The 21,927-nt window shown below is 53.9% G+C and overlaps 1 protein-coding gene across 1 annotated transcript; it reads left to right on the top strand.

The window, feature by feature from the left end:
• The first annotated feature begins 5,732 nt into the window (after positions 1-5,732).
• On the top strand, positions 5,733-20,485 carry GPR179 (G protein-coupled receptor 179). The gene is given in 12 exon segments (XM_037493269.1): positions 5,733-6,523; positions 7,796-7,904; positions 9,860-9,947; positions 10,373-10,608; positions 11,452-11,520; positions 11,908-12,017; positions 12,304-12,539; positions 12,727-12,865; positions 13,435-13,540; positions 14,076-14,222; positions 15,622-20,389; positions 20,392-20,485. Coding segments are annotated over 12 exon segments (6,837 nt in total). The 3' UTR covers positions 20,430-20,485.
• The last annotated feature ends 1,442 nt before the right edge of the window (positions 20,486-21,927 follow it).

The following is a 21,927-nucleotide window of genomic DNA, read 5'->3' as shown; positions in this document are numbered from 1 at the left end:
CGGAGAGAGGGAGGGAGGGCGGGCGGCTGGGAGCCGGGCTGGGGTGGGGACTAGGCCGGGCCCCGCCGGAGCCCCGCCCGCCGCGGCCCCCGGAGCGACAGCGCTAACGGCCGCCGCGGCCTCAGCCTCATAGAGAGGGGCGGGGGGGCGCGCGGAGCCCTGCGCGAGCCCAGGTCGCTCGCCGCCGCCGCCGAGGGCCGCCCCCGGATGGCGTCACTTCCGGGAGGCGGACGCCACGCCCCTTTCCCCAGGGCCTGCGGGCGTCGGCTGCTCGGCGCGTGACGTTGCGCGCGGCCCGGACCGCTATTGGCCGGGAGCGGCTCCTCCGCGGGTCGTGGGCCCCTGCCCTCGACCCCTGCTTTTCACTTCCCGGGCGCGCAGACCCAGGCCGCCCCTCCCGGTAAAGGGCAGCGGCCCTGCGACGCCTGGGCGGCTCCTGGCCCAGAGCCGCGGGAGTTCCGCTGGCTGTCTTCCCTTCCGTGCCGCTTTTGGTGTGTCGCCTTGGCCCAGTCATTTCTTCATCGACATCGCTGCTTCCCTGGCGTCCAGTGAATGTTTATGGAGTGAATGACACATGAATAAAGTGGTTTTGACCCAGTGGGTGCTGATAAATGTTGACTCGGCTCTGGGACCGCGAGGGGACAGGGGACAGGCTGTGGGGACAAGGAGGAAATGTATGCACCTATATATAGTTACACAGTTCCTTGTAAATTTTACTGAGGATGCATAGCACGCAATTTACAAATAGCAATATACAATAGCAAATTCCCACAAAGCTAATTGATGCTCACAGAATGCTTTAATTGATGTTTGCGAAACCTTTTTAAAAGATTGATTTATTTATGCATACAAGAACTGGGGTACAGGCCAGAGGTGGGGGGGGTTTGAGAGGATTCCCCAGAGACAGAGTGGGGAGCAGAACGGGCAGACTGACTAAAATACACTGCTGAGGGGAGCAGCGGGCGAGTCAGGAGAGGTCTGCCTCGCCATGTGGGTAGCTCCCTGGCCAGCTGCAGAGGCTGCAGATTGCTTCATAGTGCGGTGTTTAACCCCTTGCGCCACCAGGGAGGGCCCTCTGTCAAACTCTTGTATGTATAGCCAAACCATGACCGTGACATGAGCATTTGTTGAAACTTTCCTGTATGTGAATGCAAGGGGAAACTGAAAAAACAAAGACAGTCTTAACTATCAATGATGAGAGAGACGTTGCTGAATTGGAAAACAATTTTCAAAAACTAAACAGATATTTCCTCCATTTTGTGCTGATATTCATGGTATAACAGCTGCTGACATAACTTTGAATGATTTACATATTTTCTATCACTTTTTATAAATCTAGATAATAAATCGGCCCGTATTTGCAGCATTTGCCCATTTCCCTGCGGCAAATACTCCCCCTGTGGTTGATTTAGATCCACCAGCAGAATTAGGAAGAGATGAGCTGTAGTGTTCCACAATGTAGTGGTTTCATAATGCACATACAGTAACAACCCCAAGAGCGTAAATAATAGAAAAATTATTTTAAAATGATGATTTATCATGTTTTAATACTTAATTATAATTTTGAATAATTTAATTTTTAATAGTGGCTGTGTGTTACAACTGATTTGCAAAAATCACTGAAAATGTTAACAATTGGCATTCACAAGCCCGTTTGAGCCAGCTCCACAGCACCACAAGAACTGTTTCCTCATCTGTAAAATATGAATAAGAATTGCCGCTTTGCTTACTTGCTGTCACTTGCAAAGATCAAATAAGATCAAGCTTGTTGTTTTGAGGGGGTGGGGCAGGAACAGGGAGACCAGTTAGGAAGTCATTGTAGTCATCCATGAGAGATGCCCAGGGATGCAAGGGAGAAGGAGGAAGCACCTGCCAGCAGAACTAAACAACTTTATTACCTGAGAGTGCATTGGGAGGAAGAGGATCTGAGAACCAGCACTGTAGTCAGAGAACTTTTTTAAAATGAAAATTTGTACATGGCCTATGATTAGAATCACTCATGATTTCCCATTATTCTTATGTTAAAGACAAAACTTATTTTTTTAAAGATTTATTTATTTATGCATACAAGAGCTAGTGCACAGGCCAGAGATGCGGGGGGTGAGAGGATCCACCAGAGACAGAGTGGGGAACAGAACAGGCAGACTGACTGAAATACACTGCTGAGGGGAGCAGCGGGCGAGACAGGAGAGATCTACCTCTCCATGTGAGTTTCCCCCTTGCCCGGCCAGAGTTCGAACTCGTGCTGTAACCCCTTGCACCACCAGGGAGGCCCGAGACAAAACTTCTTAAAGAGGTTTAACCTTCTTCAGGAGGTTATAGGGCTCTGTGTGATCTGACCCCTGCCTCTCTCAGACCACATCTCCTACCATGCTCCCCTTTGTTTTGTTCCCCTGCAGTTCTGCTACCCTTGCATCAGGCTCCTACACATATGGCCGTTGCATAAGCTTTCACTCTCTCTTTTTGCTTAGTAAGCTCCTACTCATCCTTCAGATTGAACCCAATCCTCACTACCTCAGGGAAATCTTCCTACCTGGGTAATTCCTCATCACCAAGCTCCAAGACCACTCCTCTGTTGAACTTTATTGCATAGGTGTAATTTGTCATCTATCTGTTGGATTATTTAATCAAAGTCAATTTAGTAAGCTATAATATTTGATTTTTATCTCTCATGGGTTCTCCAGTGCCTGCCATCGAGTAGGCTCATGGTATAGAAGTATTGCATGGTTGTTCAACCTCAGGTCTTGTAAGAGCCTCCCAATACAAATTCATCTGTAATTATGCACAACAGAATTCATGTCCTGTGAAAATAGTGAAGCCCAGAGTTACTTGCTAAGGTCACACAGATTCAAAAAGGTCCACTGAAATTCTCCAAAGACTACCCTCTCTTCCTCAGCTACCTCTCAGGTGTCACTCTGGTTACTGGAGAAAAAAAAGAGAGATTGCTATAAGGTCATATCTCACCACCACCACCCCACTCCCACCCCCATTCCCATCCCCATTCCCATCCCCACCCACCTGCAAAGGCCTAAGAAGACCACACATGATCCCTGGCTATTTCTGAGAACTCTGACCTCAGGACACATTACTCCAAGAATGCAAGTTCTGCAGCTCTGCAGCGCCCTCTGCTGTTCAGTTATTTTCTTTGCTCTGGAGGGAGGCTGACTATGTCTGCCACCTGGGGTTATCCCATCTGCCCAGAACACAGAGGCACAGGGGAACCCAGTCATGCAATTTCTAAGGCAGGGCAAGAAATGCTGCTTTTCCCATTTCCTTAAATGTCCAGGCCTGTATCCCTGGTTTTAGGGTAAAAAAAAAACATTGAAAATTAAGCTCCACCCAAAGGAAGCATTCCTTTGTATGATGCATTTGTGTTTGTTGAGTGGATTTTATGTCTACACATCCCTCTTTCACTGAGGGCTGTAGAAGTGGTCCCTGCAGAGATAGGGCCCTATTTTAAAAGGTTTTTGAAGAACAATTCAGTGTAAACCAGTCCCTAGGTCACTTAGTCATTCGGCAATGGGCTCGTCATAGGCTCTGGGGCACAGTGAGGCGTGAGACTGGTGTAGCCCCTGCCCCCTGGAGCTTGCCTTCTAGTTTGAGTTCAAGTCATGCCATTTCCTGGATGTATGACCAAGAGCAGATAGCTAAATATCTTTGAACCTGCGTTTCATTTGTAAAAATGGGTCATGAATAATCCCCTTGACGAGACTGTTGTGGGGATTAAATGAAAACTGACGTGTCAAAGTGCTTTATACGTAAGTAAATGCTAAAACACTATGTGGATGTCAGCTGCTAGTATTATAAGAACTTTGGTGGCGGGGTGGGGAGCAACTTACTATTATGTCTTCGCCAGGTGTGCTTAATCTTCATTAACCAGTAAAACCAAGAATGCGGGATGGGTCTCTTGCTCCCCCTCGTCCCCTACACAGCCTCATCAAACTCCCTCCATCCTTGCTCTGTTAGCACACGGAATCAGAGATGCCTCAGAGAGAGCCATGATAAGCCGTACGGGTCTGACCCCAGTGACCATTTGCTGGCTTTGTGGCCTTGAAAAAGTCACTTTGCTGACATTTGAATGGTTTAGTTTTAGTTTCCTTCTCTGTTGGAGAAGAACTGGACTGCAGGCTGTTCAGGTTCTGACAGCACAGGGATTGTGCTGGAGAGATTTCCCCCCCCACACACCCCCTTATAGTCCCGCTTAGGGTTCCAAAGCAGAGTTGTTTGCAGAGGCCACCTGTAAAGCAAGGGAAGTTTTTAGCAGAACCACACGCCCCTTTCTACACACTCATGATCTGGGACATGGAAGGTTTCTAAGATGTGGGTGGTGCAGAGTGAGAGGGGAGAAACCAAGGACCACGCTCATGTGGGACCAGATAACCGGGCGGGTGGGGATAGCATGTCAGCGATGAAAAAGTGATGGGAGAGGGCAGGAGGGCATGGAGAGGCTCTGTTTTATGTCTACATGTGAGAATTCACACCCACAGGTCCCAGGAGGCTGCCCCTGACTCTGAAAATTCTGTGTCTTTCCCCTTTATTGTGCCCAGTTGAGAGAAGGATGTAAAGGGTAAGAAAACTTGAGCAAGGGCACCATTTTCAGAAGAAAGGAAGAAGACAGGGCTTAGGATGACCAAATGAAGGTGGAAGATGGAGGGGAAGCTTTATTTCCTCTCTCCTCCACCTCTCTACCTCCCCTTCACGGTCCCTTCATTCCCCCCTGCCCAACCCCTACCCTGTTGCTGCTTGGTCGTTAACTCTGTGAAGCAGCAGAAGGCTCTCCTGGATGGGAGAGTTGGAGACCAGGCTGCAGCTCTCCTCTGTGGTGAGGCTTCATCGAGGCCATTGAGATTGATAATAGGGTGATGGTGGTGACATTTCGGGCCTGTGCAGGGGTGTTAGATCTCTGGGGTGTGAGTTTCCCTTCAAAGCGAGCAGTGATGTGACCTTGGGTGAGTCTCTGAGCCTCAGTGTCTGCATCTGGGAAATGGAGATGAGAATATTCACCATACACAATTGTGGGGAAGAGTCATTAAGACGAGGCACACGAAAAACACTTTATAGACTCTCAGTCTGGACAAAGATCGGTTGTGTTTATATCAGGCTCCCTTTCCCACCTCCCATCCCCAATTTCAAATTCCAGTTTCACTGAACAGAGTCAAAGGGTACAGGCAGCCAGAGCACATTGCCAGAAGAGGCAGCTTGGCCCTTTATCACGCCTGTTGCAATTGCTGCCAGGAGGCTGAGTGAAGCAAAGGGGTGGAGAGAGGGGCAGCAGCTCATCTGTGGTTGCTATGGCGCCCCATCCTGGATTTGCCCAGTTCTCCTAATGGAGCAAAGGGCAGAGGGAGGGGGGAAAGAGGGATCGAGAATGACAGGTCCTTCATCCCCCCTCCCATCTAGCTCTCTCTGGAGCAGATGTAGGGTAGGGAATGGGGGGCGGAGGTCTAAGAGGGGGAGGGAAGAGTGTGTGCTAAGAGTGTTTGGGATGGGGGGCACACAGAGAGAGGAGGAGGCAGAGCCCTCATGCCTACATCCAGAAGCCAGCTGATGACGTTACAGAGAAGAAAAAAACAGGCAAGGGAGCATGTGTGCGAGAGAGGGAGGGAGAGAGAAGAGGTCTGGAGGCAGCCCCAGACTGCAACCAACCTCTGCCTGGCCTCCCCTGAGCCACCTAGCCTGAGCACCTAGCCACCGGGTGGCCTGGACGCAGGTCCCTGACCACTGTCCTGAGCATGGGCACCAGGTCAGTGGCTATGCCCCCTTCCATCTGGGGGCTGCTGGGCTGCTGTTTCCTTTGTGACTGGGCTCTGGGGGGTCCACGGCCCCTCCACTCTCTGCCCCCACTGTCCTCCCAAGTCAAGCCAGGATCTGAGCCCAGGTGGTTGCCCCAAGAAGGGGCTGAGGCAGCCCTGGCTTTTCTTTACTCTGGAGATGCCCAGCAGCTGTCAGGGGCTAACTGCAGTGAGCACTACAAAGCCCAGGGTGCAGGAGCCAGGTTAGGGCTCCCCCCAATCCTATGGAAGGCAGCGGTCACCCTTGCCCAGGCTGCCAATTTCCTCAACATGCTGCTCCAAGCCAACGACATCCGAGAGTCCAGCGTGGAGGAAGACATGGAGTGGTACCAGGCGCTCGTCCGCAGCGTGGCCGAGGGGGACCTGAGGGCATATCGGGCTTTGCTGACCTTTAACCCTCCGCCTGGGGCCAGCCACCTGCAGCTGGCCCTACAAGCCACCCGAGTGGGAGAGGAGACCATCCTTCAGGACTTGTCCAAGAACAGACGACGGGAGAGTCCAACCGGAGGCTCAGACACCCCTGCTCTGCAGAAGCGGGTATTGACCAACGATCTAGGGAGCCTTGGAAGTCCCAAGTGGCCACGGGGGGATGGATATGTGGGGGACATGCAGCATGTGAGGCTGTCTCCCCCCTTCCTGGAATGCCAGGAGGGCCGGCTCCGTCCAGGCTGGCTTATTACGCTGTCCACCACCTTCTATGGACTCGCGCCAGACCTCAGCCCAGAGGTCAGGTAAGTGGGTTGGTCAGGATTGGATGCATTCATGCGGGTGGGTTGTAGGTGCAAAACTTAGCCAGATGTGCATGTACCATTTGGCAAACACATGTGTGTCAAGGGGCACAGATGTATGTATTTTCATTCAGCTGTGTATATTTGCAGCGAACTCTGGGAAACTGTAACTGTGTTAACACATACAGGTGTGGGTGTACATACTGTGTATGAGTCAATCCATTTACATGGAGGCAAGCACATATGGATGTGTGCAGATGTTTAGGGACAGCTGGGCATAAATCTCACCCCCAGACCTGAGTAGTGGGTGTAAGGCAGGAGAGGGTATGGTTGGATGGCTGTGACAGCCATGCACCAGCTGTCTGGGAGGAGAAAGGTGGGCACTCCCTGAGTTAAACCCACTGCTCTCTAGCAATCAAGAGATGTAAAAGGAGGCTCCTCCAAGGGAAGGACATTCTTGGGGAGAGGCGTGGAACTGCCCTTACTGTCCAGGAGTTGAGTGGGTTCCCCAGGGTCATGCCCAGGCCTATATACTTATATCAAGTAGGTCCCTCAGTCCTGCATGTCCTGCCCCAGGGGCCGGTGATAGTCCCTAAATAACTGACCTCCTGCCTCCACCAGCGTAAACAGTGATTGTGAGTCCCAACGGAAAGGAGGCAACAAACGGGCACAACACTACCAGGCTTTCAACAATCAGCATTGTTTTTCCAGCTATGTGTCCCCATTCATTGTCCCCAGAAAGGTTCCCCGACAGACCGACAGGCTCCTTGCCAGCTCTCTCTCCACTCAGCCCAAAGCAGGGTTGGGAGCCCTTAGGTCAGGCTGCTAAGAGCTCCAGTCCATATCTTCTTTGCTGTGATCAACTCAGGTCTGATTTGGGCAGAATGAGGGGGTGTTTAATAGCTGAGCTCTGTGTGTGTGTGTATGTGTGTGTGTATGTACAAGCAGTGGGGAAGTGTGAAAATTCAGAGAGCTCATCAGAGTTCCAGTTCCCATATGTCTTGACATGTTCCCTATGATAAGACCCAGGAAATGATAGGATGTTGAAAGTTGAGGGAAGTAGGATGCGATCTAGAAGGAAGGAATTTGTTGCAGAGACAGCGAGGGTTAATAGCACTAGAGAAATGAAATACGTGTGTGTGCTCTCTATCAGCACACTGCAGTCACTGTGCTAAGGTGTGCAAAGCTTGCATTGTCCCATAGCATAGGAGCCAGGGGCACTTGTCCACCTTGGCATCCTTCACTGTACCACTAACTGCTAATTCACTGCCCTAGGGGGCAGGTGCAGATGGACGTAGACCTTCAGAGCGTGAACGTCAACCAGTGTGCCAGTGGCCCGGGCTGGTACGCTAACACACACATGTGTGAACTCAACAGCACCCAGGTAAGGATAAGGGTCCTGCTGACCTCCCCATTTCCCATCACTGCCACCATCCACCTCCCAGGAGCAGCTGACAGAGGCACACCAGCCTCTCAGGATTTCAGGGATGAAAACAAGATGAGATACCAGGCTTTTTAAAAGTCACTTACAGCCTATCTCCATCCCCCACCTAAGAGAGCCACCTTCATTCCTTTGACATCTCAATGTGCCCCCCTGTTTCCTCTCCCTTCTAGGGCCTTCCCCAGGTACTCCAGGATCCCTCCCCGGGACCACCTTCTGAGCCCCTATTAATTATCTGCTTTCCTTCCCCTGGATCATATTCTCCATGTCAACAGAGTGTTGGGCTCCCTCTGGCCTGTGAAAGATATTCTGTTGGTGATTGTTAAAATACGGGAACTTGCTGGTAGGGGTGTAGGAGGAATCTGATCGAAGAAGGAACTCAAAGAGCACTGGAACTTGTGAAGGTGATGGAACCCAGGCCAGATGCGGGCAGAATCAAAGCCATAGATGTGAGAAAATGTGGATAATGGAAAGCACTGACTGATAATCCTAAAAGCCCAGTTCTGGGGCACTGGGCAGCCAGAGAACTAATTCAGGCCATGCTTACACTAATTGCATGCTTGTTCCTGAGCTGAAGCGAAGCCCAGGCGAGCCTGCAGGTTGCTGGGAGGTGGAGGGTGGGGGAGTGGTTTGGGCATCTGCTGTTCTTCAGGGCACACATGTTTGGAGCTGTAAGCCCAGAGATGGAGAAGGCCCCCATTGTCCACTTTTTTTTTTTTTAATAGAGGCATGTTTTATTTATTTATTTATTTGTTTGTTTGTTTATACATGCACTGGGTACAGTCAGAAGCGCGGGAGGGTGAGAGAATTCACCAGAGCCAGAGCGGGGAGCAGAGCAGGCAGAAGGACCGAAATACACTGCTGAGGGGAGCAGCGGGCGGCAGGAGAGGTCTGCGTGCCATGTGGGACCCTCCTCCGGTGGCCGGGGAGCAGCCGGGGATCGAACCTGCGCCGCAGAGGCTGCGGGCAGCTTCGCAACCCAGCGCTCAACCGCTGCGCCACCGGGGAGGCCCACCATTGTCCACTTTTAAATCCAGCCACCCTCATTTCTCCCAGCACACACCACCTGAGTGTGCAGATTGGCAGGAACAGTGCCCTTTCCAGTGAACCAGGCAAGAGAGGAAGCTGGACCAAGAGAGGAAGCTAGACCACCCTCTAGCCTTCCTTAGCCTTCTAGGTGAAGTCAGGGGCTGGGTAGGGATTGCCCAGGGTTAACCCCTTCCTTTGCCCCATAGAAGGCAGTTCTTAGTCTAGTCTCTCTCTACAGCAGATATGGCCTCATCCACGCACTCAAGTCCCCAGCTCTGAGGTCTGCTTTGTCCCCTGCTGCACAAATATCAATGAGTGGAGATAGAATAAAAAGCTGGCCTTGGCGTCCCACCAGCCTGGCATTATCCTGGCATTAAGGCTAGGGAAAGCAGTCCTGTGCTGAAGCCAGATGGTCCCTAATGGAGGAAGCTGCTCCCCCATGGAGAACTTTTCAACCCACCTGTGCGCCAAAGAGGGAGGCTGATGGGAACCCTTTGAAGCAGGATGTGGGCACACAAGGTGTGACCGGGCTTGGAGTTCTCCCCACTTCCACCTCCCTCCAGCACCTTGCTCTAGCAACAGCTGGGCACTGGGCAATGAGACCTATGAGGTTCCTGTCACTGTTGGTCTGAACAAAAGGGCAGTTTGTCCTGGTACTCTACTTGGGGGTCTCTTTGAGAAGAGAGGAAGCAGTGGGGGCTAAGAGTGGGGTTTCTGGGATAGGGAGGGTTCCCAAGGTCTAGGGAGTACCACTGGTGGGGTTCCCTGGTGTGGACCCAAGTGCCATGGCAGGAAGGTAGAAGGGCCCTCCATCTCTTCCCAGGGGGAAAGTCCCATATAGATGCCTATCATGTGTGTCCTGCCCACAGTGTGTCCCCCTGGAGGGCCAGGGCTTTGTCCTTGGCCGCTACCTCTGCCGCTGCCGACCTGGCTTCTACGGGGCAAGTCATTCCGGGGGTATGTGACTGTGATGGCCGGGCAGGGCTTCTCCAGGCTGGGCTGGTTGGAGAGGGCATCTGGGGAAGAAAAGCTGATTGGGGTGAGAGAGTGGGAGGAAAACTTGTGGGGCAAGGGCAGAAAGTGAGAGAGAATCAGGAAAAGGTAGGCAGAGTCCAATTTGGGGGTGTCTGTGCCTTCTGAGAAAGAGCCTGCACCATGCTGATGTGCTGCAAGTTGACCTCGAAATGAGCCCTGGCCTTGCATCACCTCTTCCTGCCTCCCCTGGGGGTACCCACTATCTTATTCCTGCCCCTACAGACTATATCCCAAGGGCCACAGACCACAGGAAGGCAGGAAGGGGGGCAAGGGGACCACTGGGAGAGAAGGCTGGGATCTTGGTATATAACCACACCCCTCTTCCTGCCCCATCTTGTTCTTTATAGGGTTAGAAGAAAGCGCCACCCAGCCTACCGGGCAATTTGGGTCCCTGCAAAGCAGCACGGAGAGGTTGCTGCGGTGCCAGCCATGTCCCAAGGACTGCACCAGCTGCACGAATGCTACCCCCTGCCTGGTGGAGGAGGCCCTGGTGCTGCGGGCACTGGTGCTGGCCTGCCAGGCCTGCTGCATGCTCGCCGTCCTCCTGAGCATGCTGCTCTTCTACCGCTGCCGCCGGAGCAAGGCAAGGAAGGCCCACACCTCTCTCCTGCTCACGAGTCCCGCCCACCAGGGGTCTCTGGCATCAATTGGACATCAGGGACTACCTAACACTAGAACTCAGGAGAAATGGCATCTGATCTTTGTTCTTAATCTAACTCAGTGTGTGACATTAGACACGTGACTTCCCCACCTTAGACCTGTTTCCTCTTCTGTAAAGTGAAGACACTGGACTTAAAATGCACTGTGTAGGCACCAAGGGAAATGATCTAGATGCTCATGCAGCTTCCAGTGGAGGGAGGAAGCAGACACGTAAATAAAGTAACACACAGGGCTGAGGAGGGAGGCGTGCTGTGATTGCTGCAGCAGCTCAGAGAAGGGATCCAGTTGTCCTCCCTGAGATGGAATGGGAAAGACTTTCCCATGCAGCCATTTCAGCCAGGTTTGAAGGTTAATGGGATATTTATGGGGTAAAGAAGGAGTTGTTTTTTTTTTTAAGAAGGCGTTATTGATGCGGGTTAGAGTAGTCTGACCCAAAGCAAAGCTTGATGCAATGCATGAGAGCCCTTCTCGCTCCTGCAGCCTCTGGCTTGAGCCCAGGCCTGCAGCTAGGCCCAGCTGGGACTGGGAGGGGCATGGGGCTGGTGTGGCAGCCAGTCACGTGCAATTTTGGTCTTAGCCAGGCTTAGTGCTGATGGCATTAAGAGCCTGTGCTGGGTATAAGGGGGGATGGATGGTGGTGGGCAGAATGGGGGAGGTGAAGCTTTAGCCCAGAGCCACTGAGTGACCCTTAAACAGGCCTGAGACCCTCCTACACCACTGTCTGGGCTCTATCTTCCTTACATGCCTCTCTTTCCTGGGTTCACAGAGGATCCGGGCATCTGGAGTTGTTCTGCTGGAAACCATCCTTTTGGGATCCCTGCTGCTCTACTTCCCTGTGAGTTTATGGCTACAGGCTGACTCTACCTCCCAGGATCCCCCACCATCCCAATCTGGCACCCTCCAAATCCCGGAGTCCTTTTTTCTTTCTGCCCCTCTTGGGGGGTTTCAGAGACCTCAAATTCCCCCTATTCATAGCCACCAATGGGAGACTAGTCTAGTGAGCTTTGCAGCCAAACAGTCCTGAGTTAAAAGAGATCTATCACTTTACTGTGTGACTTAGAACAAGTTACCTAACCTCTCTGATACTTTAGTTGCTCTATTGCAGAATGGAGGTGATGATGCCTCCATTGCAAGGTTGTTAGGGTTAGCAAGGTGCATAGCACCAGCCTCACACATAGTGGAAATGCAGTGCAAAGCAGCTGTGTTGGTCTCGCCCCACCAGGTCTTCATCCTGTACTTCAAACCCAGCGTATTCTGCTGCATCGCTCTCCGCTGGGTCCGCCTGCTGGGTTTCGCCATCGTCTACGGCACCATTGTCCTCAAGCTTTATAGGTAGGTGCTATGGCAGACCTTGCTCTTGCACTGCTCATCCCAGGCCACCCCTGATCAGTTATGGAGTGGAGTTAGTTCTTCAGCATCAGACCCTCATTAGCTCCCCTGTGCCCCCAGGACCTGGCCCCATCACTGTAACCATTCCCTGCATTAGGCCATAAGAGGAGGTTGCCAGCCATGGAAGGGACAGGCCAGGGGTGTGTGGAGGACAGGGAAGAAACGGCGAAGCCAAGGCCCTGGCCTGCTCTTCCTGCTCCTCCCCCCCTCACCATGCACGCTCTTGCAGGGTGCTCCAGCTGTTTCTATCTCAAATGGCACAGCGATTCTCCCACCTGAGCAGCAGGCAGCTGCTTCAGCGCCTGGGGCTGCTCCTGCTGCTAGTGCTGGGTTTCCTGCTGGTGTGGACAGCAGGGGTCCTGGAACCAGGCCAGCACACGCCTCTGGTGACCCAAGGCCAGACTCCTGCAGGCCGCCGCTTCCACCTCTGTCACCACGGCCACTGGGACTATGTCATGGTTGTAGGTGAGTTGCTTCCACTGAGCACTGAGCACAGCCTCACTCTGACCCCCAGCCTGGCATCTCCGTGTGTCCTCTTGCCCTGGCCCCCCCAGCATGGTACCTGGGCCCCTGGTTCACGCTCCCCCCTACAAAGAAAGGGGCGCATGGCTGCTGAGGTGGTACCCAGCTGTCCCTCCCCACCACCTTACAGCCGAGATGCTGCTGCTGTGCTGGGGCAGCTTCCTCTGCTACGCTGGCCGGGCTGTCCCTGCGGCCCTCCATGAGCCCCGCCATCTTGGCATCGCCCTGCACAATGAGTTGCTGCTCTCCTCTGCTTTCCATGCAGCCAGGTAAGGACAGCCCACCTACCATGACTCCTCCCACCAGAGCCCTCCTCACCTCTCCCAGGTCTCCATCCCACAGCCAGCCCTGCAGCACTGCTGTGCCTCAGCAAGAAGAGGAAGTCACCCCCCTCGTTCTCTCCTACCACACGGATTCCCTTCTTGTACCCTATGTCTCACCCAACACCCAAGAAGGGGACGTAACCCCCACACTCCTAAGTCTTCCCTAAGCCACTATCCAGGACCCCACACCCTCCTCCTCACACAAGCTCAATTCTCCTCATCTTCTTTCCCCTGCGCCCCAGCCATCCCAGCAGCAGCTCAGCTGGGGATGGCAGAACCCTCCCAAGGGCAGTTCAGAACAGAGTTGTGAGCAGGTCTGTGCTACAGGCAGCCAGAGAAGGTGAGCTGGAGTAGTCTGGAGGGGGTGCAGGGACCTGGATCCTAGAGACAGCAGGGAGAAGGGTGCCTGCCCCACCCTCCACCCAGTACCTCTAGAGATCAGGACTGGAGAGCCAGTGTGACAGGAGAGGGGAAGCAGCTGCTGGCACCCACAGTTCACATTTCCTCTCCCACAGGTTTGTGCTGGTTCCCTCCCTACATCCGGACTGGACCCTCCTCCTCTTCTTCTTTCACACCCACATCACCGTCACTGTCACTCTGGCTCTGATCTTCATCCCCAAGGTGAGTCTCCCCCTTCTGGATGGAGGCTGATCCCAGCCCCTTCTTAAAGGGCACTGTGGCGCTATTGCTGCTGCAGCGCCCCCTCCAGGTCAGAGCAAGGATGACATCTGGGGAGAGCTTCCGGCCTCTAAGCAAGGAGTCCACAGAGGGGTGGGGGACTGGGAGAAAGCTATTATCTGCCTCCAATGCCTGAGCAAATGTAATAAGAGGTAGTGCTGGCGGGATCCTTGTAACACTGTTGGAAGGTCAGTGGACTCCAAAAATCCACTTAAATGTAGCTACAGAGATAGAAGGGGACACTGTAGGACACGGCTGGGAATTATGGGGTACCCCACACCTTCTCCCCAATGCCTGATCTACAGAAAATTAGGAGGTCGAGGGGGAGCAACACTCGTTCAACCCCCCAGAACTCCAAATCAGAGAGGCAGGTGAAGATTCCCCAAGGAAAGACATACCTCCTTGGGCGGGTGGGAGGAGTGCGGGGGAGGAGGGTGGCCAAGGTGAGTCTTTTCCCCATCATGCCCACCCTGGCCAGTTCCGGAAGCTTGGGGCGCCTTCCCGGGAGGAGATGGTGGACGAGGCCGGTGAGGATGAGCTGGACCTGCAGCTCTCAGGCTCCTATCTCAACAGCAGCATCGCCTCAGCCTGGAGCGAGCACAGCCTGGACCCTGGAGACATTCGGGTGTGTGTTGCCCTCCCTGCTCCTTTGGATACTTTTATGGACTGGGCAAGAGCACTGCCCCTCCACCTCCCTGCTCCGAGCCTTCCCTCTAAGATCGGCCTCCCCCACTTCTCTGCCATTACCTTAAGCCCTACCCTTGACTCTTCAACAGAGGCCACACACCACCCAAGGGGAAAGACCCCAAAAGCCCCAGAGCTCAGATTCCTGTGCTGCACATGGCAGGCAAGTTGGAGGCAAAGCAGCTAATGGAATTCCAACACCTGGCGTCCTCCAGTCCCACACAGCAGGGGTGTCATGAGGGCCAGACTAAGAACCCTCATCCCCTTGCACACTGGGGAGCTGGTGACCCTAGCGCCCTGTTGGGGTTGATGGATCTGGCAGTCGTGGTGACCAGGGATTTCCACGCATGGATCCTCTTTCCCTGGACCTGGCAGATCATAGAAAAAGGGGAGCTCCTCCTGAGTCTTACATCGGGAGAGCATCCTCTCTGATTTTGCTGCTTAAGTGGATGATTGTACTCAGGGAAGCCAAGGAAAGGCCCAGTGGTAAGAAACAAGAAGATCTGGCGGCCTAAGCCCATGTGTCATGAAACCTGAGATGAAGGAACAACCTCAGGAAGCCATCTGCCTCCCCTGGGCCTCTCCCCCTGACTCATCCACATATCCCAACTCCCTCCTTGCCCCAACTGCTTCTTCTTCTCATCCCCCTTCTGTCCCCCTCACCCTCTCAGCCCTGCCTTCCCCGCCTCCCCCACCTCTGCCCTCTGCGTATGGACTGAACTGAGACCTTTGATCCAGCAGGGAGGCCTGAGTGGCTCAGTGCCACAGCAAAGGCCCCTCCCTCCTCCAAGTTTCCAAGCAAAGTCAACCCACTCTCCCTATGCTAGCTCTGGAATCCAAAGGATCAAACACTTTCAAAGCCCGTTTCATCATTTATACCCAAATATGGCCCTTCCCTGCCCCCTTGTCCCATCAGTCTCATCCCCCTCTCAAGGAGGCTGAGTGGGCAGCCAGTTATGGTAACTTTAGAGAAGAGGCAGAGGCTCAGAGAGGTCAAGAAAATAACCCTAAGGCGCATGATGGCAGCAGCCTCAAACCCAGATTTCTATCCCCTCCGCTGGCCATTTCCCACCCACTCTAGCGATGAGGGTGCACCCTGCATCCTTGGGGCCAAGCGGTTAGGCAGGAACTAGACTGGCACTGGTCTTGCAGCAATGGAAAGGTGAATCCTGAGCTACAAACACAGGGAGGGGACCTAACTTGATGGGAAAGAGATCCCCCTGGGGCAAATGATCTAAATGAAGACTGAGGGGAAGAACAGTTCTGCCAGGGATGGAAAGAGCTGACTGTCCACCTCACAGTCAACTCTGATTTCCTCTCTCCTCCCTCCCTCCCCTCAGGATGAGCTGAAGAAGCTTTATGCCCAGCTAGAGGCCTATAAGACCAAGGAAATGGCTGCCAACAACCCCCACCTGCCCAAGAAGCGGGGCGGCTCTCGACAGGGCCTGGGCCGCTCCTTCATGAGGTACCTGGCTGAGTTCCCCGAGGCCCTGGCCTGGCAGCACTCCCAGGACTCCCCAGGGTGCAGCAGCATGCCTGGCTCCTCCCGCCACAGGCTCCTCAGCTCCAGCCTCCAGGAGCCCCAGTGGAAACCAGCCCTCCGCAAGTCCCGCAGCACCTATGAGCATGACCAGGGCAGGGAGCAGGACCTGCCTCTCCTCAACTCGCTGCTGAGGAGCAAGCTGGCCAAGAAAGCCTCGAGAGAGAGCAGGGAGTCGGTGGAGGAGCCCCCTGTCCTGGGCTTCAGGTCCATCAGCGCCCACAATCTGACAGTTGGAGAGAAGCTCCTCAGGGCCCCGCCCACCTCGCTGCAGAAGTCGCTCAGCGTGGTGGCTGGCTCCAGGGAAAAGGCCTTACTGGTGGCTAGCCAGGCCTTCCTAGAGGAGACCTATAGGCAGGCAAAGGAGCAAGAAGAGAGAAAGATGGCAGAGGCGGCCATGGCCAGCCCAGTGTGGAGGCCATCAGCCAGGAGGCTCGAGCAAGCTCAAGGGGCTCCCCTGTCAGCCCCACTTTCCCCTGCCAAGAGCAGCAGTGTGGACAGCCCCCCTCCCTCTGGGAAGCTTCAAGAGGATACTGTGAAAAGATTACCCCACCCACCCATCATGCACCAGGTCCCCACTCCCATCTTGGCCCTGTCTGGGCCCTGCCTAGGAGAACCACATATGCTGTCTCCCACCTCCACCTTGGCCCCAGCTCTGATGGCAGCCCCAGGCCCTAGCCTGGCACCAATTCCAGTATCCCCTCAAGGCCCCAGTGTACTCACCTACATCTGCCCCTGGGAGGATACAGAACTGCCAGTCAAGAAAGAAAATGTGGCTCGAAAAGACCCCTCAGGGCCAGAGCAAGGCAACCACCCCTTGGCTCCTGCTCGGGCCAAGCTCTGGAGGGCCCTCTCCATTGCTGCAGAGAAAAGAGGGGGTGAGGAGAATGGGATGGATGTAGGGGATGGGCACCTCCAGACAGATGAGGACAGGCCCAAAATCATCTCTAAATCCCACAGCCTCAAGACCCAGCAGGGATCCATGCGCAGTCTGGGACTGGCCATCAAGGCTCTGACCCGTTCTAGAAGCACATACAGAGAGAAGGAGAGTGGGAAGGTGGTCCCTGGCGGGGAGAAGGGCAGAGCATCAGGAGAGGGTGCGGGGGCGTGCCCCCAGTCTCCCAGGCCAGGCCGGCCCAGGGCAGTGAGTAAGCAGACTGCCCTTGCCCCCAGTGATGATGAAGAGTCCCTCCAGAACCAACAGAACGCTCACACCAGCAGGATGCTCCAGGTCTGCCACCAGGAGGGCACCAGGGAACAAGACGACAGAGGCAGGAGGACACCCCAGAGCCTAGGGGAGGAGAGAGCTGAGAGAGCAGTTAGAGCAGGGCCTGCCCCACTGAGGCAAGTCAGGCAGAACACAGTAGGTGACAGAACGACTGAGCGAGCAAAAGCAGCCCCCATAGGTGGGCAGGAACTGCCCAAATCTGGCCGGCAGTCTCTGGGCAGTGCTGACAGCTGTGTGGCAGAGGTGTGCCCCTGGGAAGCCACCGAGTTAGAAACCTGTCTGCCAGACAGTAGCAACAAGGCCGAAATCTGCCCCTGGGAGGTGAGTGAAGGAACCCCTGAGAGCAGGGCATTAAGAAGAGATCTACAGGACTCTCAGGAGGAAAGGGGGAAAGCCCCAGAAAAATCAGAACCCAAAGATGTGGCTGCTATTGCTCGGAAGAAGCCAGAAAGGCTGGTCAAGAGGCAGGAGGCAGTATGTCCCCGGGAGAATGCTGGTCCTGGGGGTCTGTCCCCTCCGGACTGTGACAAAACCAAGGGCAGGTCTGAGGCAGGGAGAAGCGTGGAGGCTAGAGAGATAGAGAATGCAGGACTATCCCAGCAAAAGCTGAAAACATTCTTCTGCAAAGAACAGAAATCAGATGGAGACTTGGAGTTTCATTGTCCATGGGAGAGGACAGATTTCCGGGGCCCCTCAGCAATCTCCACTCAGGTCCCAAGAACCGCTGGGGACCCAGGGTGTCTGAGCACTAGTGTTGTGGAGGTGTGTCCGTGGAAGGCGGGGGACACTCGTGCTGTCAGGAAAACAGAGATCTGTCCCTGGGAGCTGGGTGACGAGGTAGCCGGGAAGGAAGTGTTGGGTGACGGGACGGGTGGAGAATCTCTCCAGGGAATGGGAAGTTCTGAAGAGAAGGTGGGACAAACTGGGAAAGCAGCGCAAGAGTTAAGTCACTGGCAGGAGTCAGCGTGTCCCTGGGAGGACACAGCCCCTGGGCACTCCAGCCCATGTCTAGACAGTGCTTCATCCAGAGCTGGTGGCCTCAGCCAGGGAGGAAGTAGAGCCACTCAGGGATGTCCACAGGAAAATCTCAGGCCAGGGGTCACACCTGCCAGGGCAGAGACCTGTCCCTGGAAGGTAGGTGAAAGAATAAGAGAAGACTGGACAGCGGGTTGGGCATCAGGAGAAGACTCTCAAGAGGGTCAGGAGAAAATGCCTGGAACATTAGGAATCAAAGATGCCACTACTTGGGAAAAGCAGGAAGCAGTCTGTCCTTGGGAAAGTGTGGACCCTGACAGCTTCTCCCCACGACGAGCTCAAAACAGAGAAAGACCCAAAGCCAGTTTCCAGGCATCAGGCCTTGTGGGAAGCAAAATTGCAGAGATCTGTCCGTGGGATGTGGAGGGGATCCTGCCTGGTGAGAAGGCAGAGATCTGCCCTTGGGAGGCGGGCACTGGAGCAGGGGAGCAGAGAGCTTTGGGAGTTGAGGCCACTAGCAAGATGCCAGACCACGTAGGAAAGGCTCCTGCAGCTCCTGGACCCAGCGAGGTGGCTGTTCCTGCCCCAAAGGAGCCGGAGAGGCCAGCGCAGGAGCAGGAGGTGGGTTGTCCCTGGGAGAGCATGGGTCCAAGGGGCTCCTCTCAGCATTCAGACACTGGCAGACCAGAAGTTGGGTTTCAGGAACTGGACCATGTGGGGTACAGGCGGGCCGAGGTGTGTCCCTGGGAAGTGGAGGAAGCGCCTGCCAGTGAAAAAGCCCAGACCTGTCCCTGGGAATTGAGTGAAGTGGCTACTGGGAAGGGACTAGAAGAAGGTGTGGGGAGTGACTCAGCAGGGCAGAGGGAGAAGACTCTAGAAAAGGGGCGACTCACCTCCCTTGAAGACTTATCAAAGTGGGAGAAAAAACAGAGCCTGAACCAGGAGGCTATTGGTCCTTGGGGGAAGGAACCTCGAGCCCAGGTCCTCAAGGTTGCAGACTTGCCCAGCCCGAGTAACAGAGGGGCAGAAGGTTGTTGCCTGGAAGTGAGTGACGAGGCATCTGAGGGAGAAGACCTGAGACAGGACCCACAGATGAATGGAGGGATCCCAGAACATGTAACACAAGAAAAAGCTCCTTCAAAAGCCAGAGAATTCACTGCAGAAGACGAGAAAGATAAAAGTATCCAGTTCCAGGCGGAGAGCATGGCTCCCGCAGGCTCCCTCTCCAGCACTGAGCAAGGGGAAGCTGGCTCTCAGAGACTGGTCAGTGTGGAGGGCAGGATGGCCGAGGCATGCGCAGTGGAGGCTCCTGCCCTGGATGTGCCTGCACCCGACAGTGGTGCCAGAGCTGAGACCCTCTGCTTGGAGGACACTGAGAGACTCCCTGGGAGAGGGCTGTCAACACACCATGGGAAAGGGGACTCTCCAGAGAAGGGGAAAGCCCTAGAAAAACCAGAGCCCAAAGTTGTGGCAGTTCAGGAAATGCCAGAGAGGGCAGGTAGGAAGCAGGAGGCTGGGTGTCTCCAGGAGAGCCAGGACTGTGGGGGTCTGTCTCCACAAGCAGCTCCACAAGCTTGTGACAGAAGCAGAGGCAGTTCTGAGGCAGCAGACGGTATGAGGACCAGCGGAGCCCAGGTGTGTCCATGGGAAGCAGAAGAGGCTCCCTTTACCAAGAAAGCAGAAATCTGCCCTTGGGAAGTGAGAAAAGAAGCAGCAGACACAGGAGAACTGGAACAAGAGGTGGACAGAGATTCCCAAGAACAAGGAGGGAGGTTCCCTCAAAAGGCAGGATCTGGAGGGGCTGAAGGACACTTTTCAAAAGAAGTGGCTCAGGTCAGCAGAGAGCAGGAGACAGTCTGCCTCCGGGAAGGCACAGATTATGGGGAGGAAGACTCTCCAGACACCGACCAGCCCAAAGTCAGTCTCTGTGGAGCAAGAAGTATGGTGAGCAAGATGGCAGAGCTGTGTCAGTGGGAAATCACAAATCCAGAAGGAAATAAAATAAAGGGCACCATGGCAGACATCTGTCCTTGGGAGGGAACTGGAGGCTCCTCTGAGGAATCTGGCCTCCTGCTTTTAACAGGCACTCAGACAGAAATATTTTCTCCTACAGCCCCTGAGAAACCGCCTTGCCTTTTAGTCCACAGGCCTCCAGGGAACTTCCTTCTAGAAAGCAAAAGCCCCCACCCCAAGGTGAGCAAGTCAGCCAATACTTCTCTGGAAGGTGTCAAAGGACTCCAAGGGCCTTCAGCACTTGGAACAGGAACTAGCTTAGCCACAGATTCAAGTCTCCAAGAAGCTGAGGCTCAGAAGTCTTCCTCCTTGACTGAAGAACAAGAAGTGGTTTCTAAAGTTCCCTGTGAAGAGGTCCCCCACCAACAGTCTATCCTCAGCTCTGGGAGTGATAGCTCCATCAAGTGAAACATCAGGCGACTAGCTTTTAGGGGCCAAAGTCCTGTCCAAGTCCTAGGTGTTCCCAAAGAGCTGAATGAAAGATCCTTGGCTACTTCCCCTCCCCAAGGCCAGGAGTCAACTCATTCCAAAGACAACTTGTTCAAAAGGGTGCAGATTGGGCCCGACAGGAAGTCCTACCTGTCTTAACTTCTGACTCTTCTTCCTGCTCCAGGGAACAAAGGCTGGACCCTTGCTTCTAACAAATCCTCCCCCTGCAGCTAGAGCAGTCAACACAAACCATGTCTGTGTCTGGACACTTGCTTGTAAACATATGTCAGGGACGAATGGAAGTCAGCAGTGCCTGGTCCGTGCTTTCTCCTAGGGAGGCCACATGCTTAAGCCTACAGAGCACTATTTTTAAAAGAAACCAAACCACATAAGGCATTAGCTATACAGGTAACCATAGGGAGCTTAAGAAGTCACTTAACTCAAGCACAAATATAAATTGGGGAAAAAACTCAGGCTCAAAAGAGGTGCCTGAAATGCCAAAAAAAAACCTCATTTTGAATTTGGAACTGCAGTTTCTGCTTTATCAACCCTTGGACCTAGCCTGCTTGACTAAAGTAGACAGTCAATATTTACATCAACATCAACAGCTGGCATCCTTAGTGACAGAGAGCACAGGAGGAAAGGCAATCGCTCCAGGCTTTCTCCACGCTGGCTATGGTAGTGTTCTCCCTCCCAGACACCCCCTCCCAGTTTAAGGAGTTTGCCTCTTGGGTAACTTGATGCTCTCCCCTTCCTCCTGCACCATCTCTTACCAGTCTCCAGGGTTCATCTCACTGGCTCATTCTCTGCCTCCTAATCTTTTAGTGCTGCCATCAAAGGGACCCCTTTGTTGCCACTGCTGGTGGAACCAAGGGAAATCTGTAGTTCTGATGCAAGAACCACCCCAGCTCACTGGAGCAGTAACATTAGTTCCCTTCCTGAGAAGCACAGAAATACAGGAGGTGCTGTTTCAGCCAGGACCGTGATCATCCCCACAAACAGCACTGGGTCAGGTTAGAGGCCTGGTGTCAAGGGCAGTGTGTATCCATAAAGCATTCTTAGGGAGCTCTCTCTCCTTAGCTCGGCTGTTTTCTCGAGTCAGTTGAGGCAATCCTGCTTAAGCAGCCCTAGATAAGAGCACTGGAATTAGATGATACTACCAGAGGGAAACAGAGGAGAAAAACATTGGCCAAAAATGTTCCAGAACTGTTAGGGGTAAGGTGGAGGAAACAGGCAGGCTAACCATGGAAGAGCTGGGCAGGGGCACTAAAGAGGGCAGTAAGTCCACCCTTTTGCCATACAGATATTAATGCCATTCACAGGGAAGAAAAAGACAAAACAGGACCAAATACCCAAAGGGGGGAAAAAATGATTCTGCATGTAAATACCCTGAAAGTAGCAAACAGCTCCATTTCCACAAAGAGCAGGCATGGAGTCATCAGCTCTCGAAGGGAACAGGTG

Source organism: Talpa occidentalis, unplaced genomic scaffold (assembly GCF_014898055.3).
Source record: "Talpa occidentalis isolate TD23 unplaced genomic scaffold, MPIMG_talOcc4v2.1 talOcc4.7, whole genome shotgun sequence".
NCBI classification, from domain to species: domain Eukaryota; kingdom Metazoa; phylum Chordata; class Mammalia; order Eulipotyphla; family Talpidae; genus Talpa; species Talpa occidentalis.
Note: the sequence above shows the minus strand (reverse complement) of the source record. Positions and strands in the feature narration are given on the sequence as shown.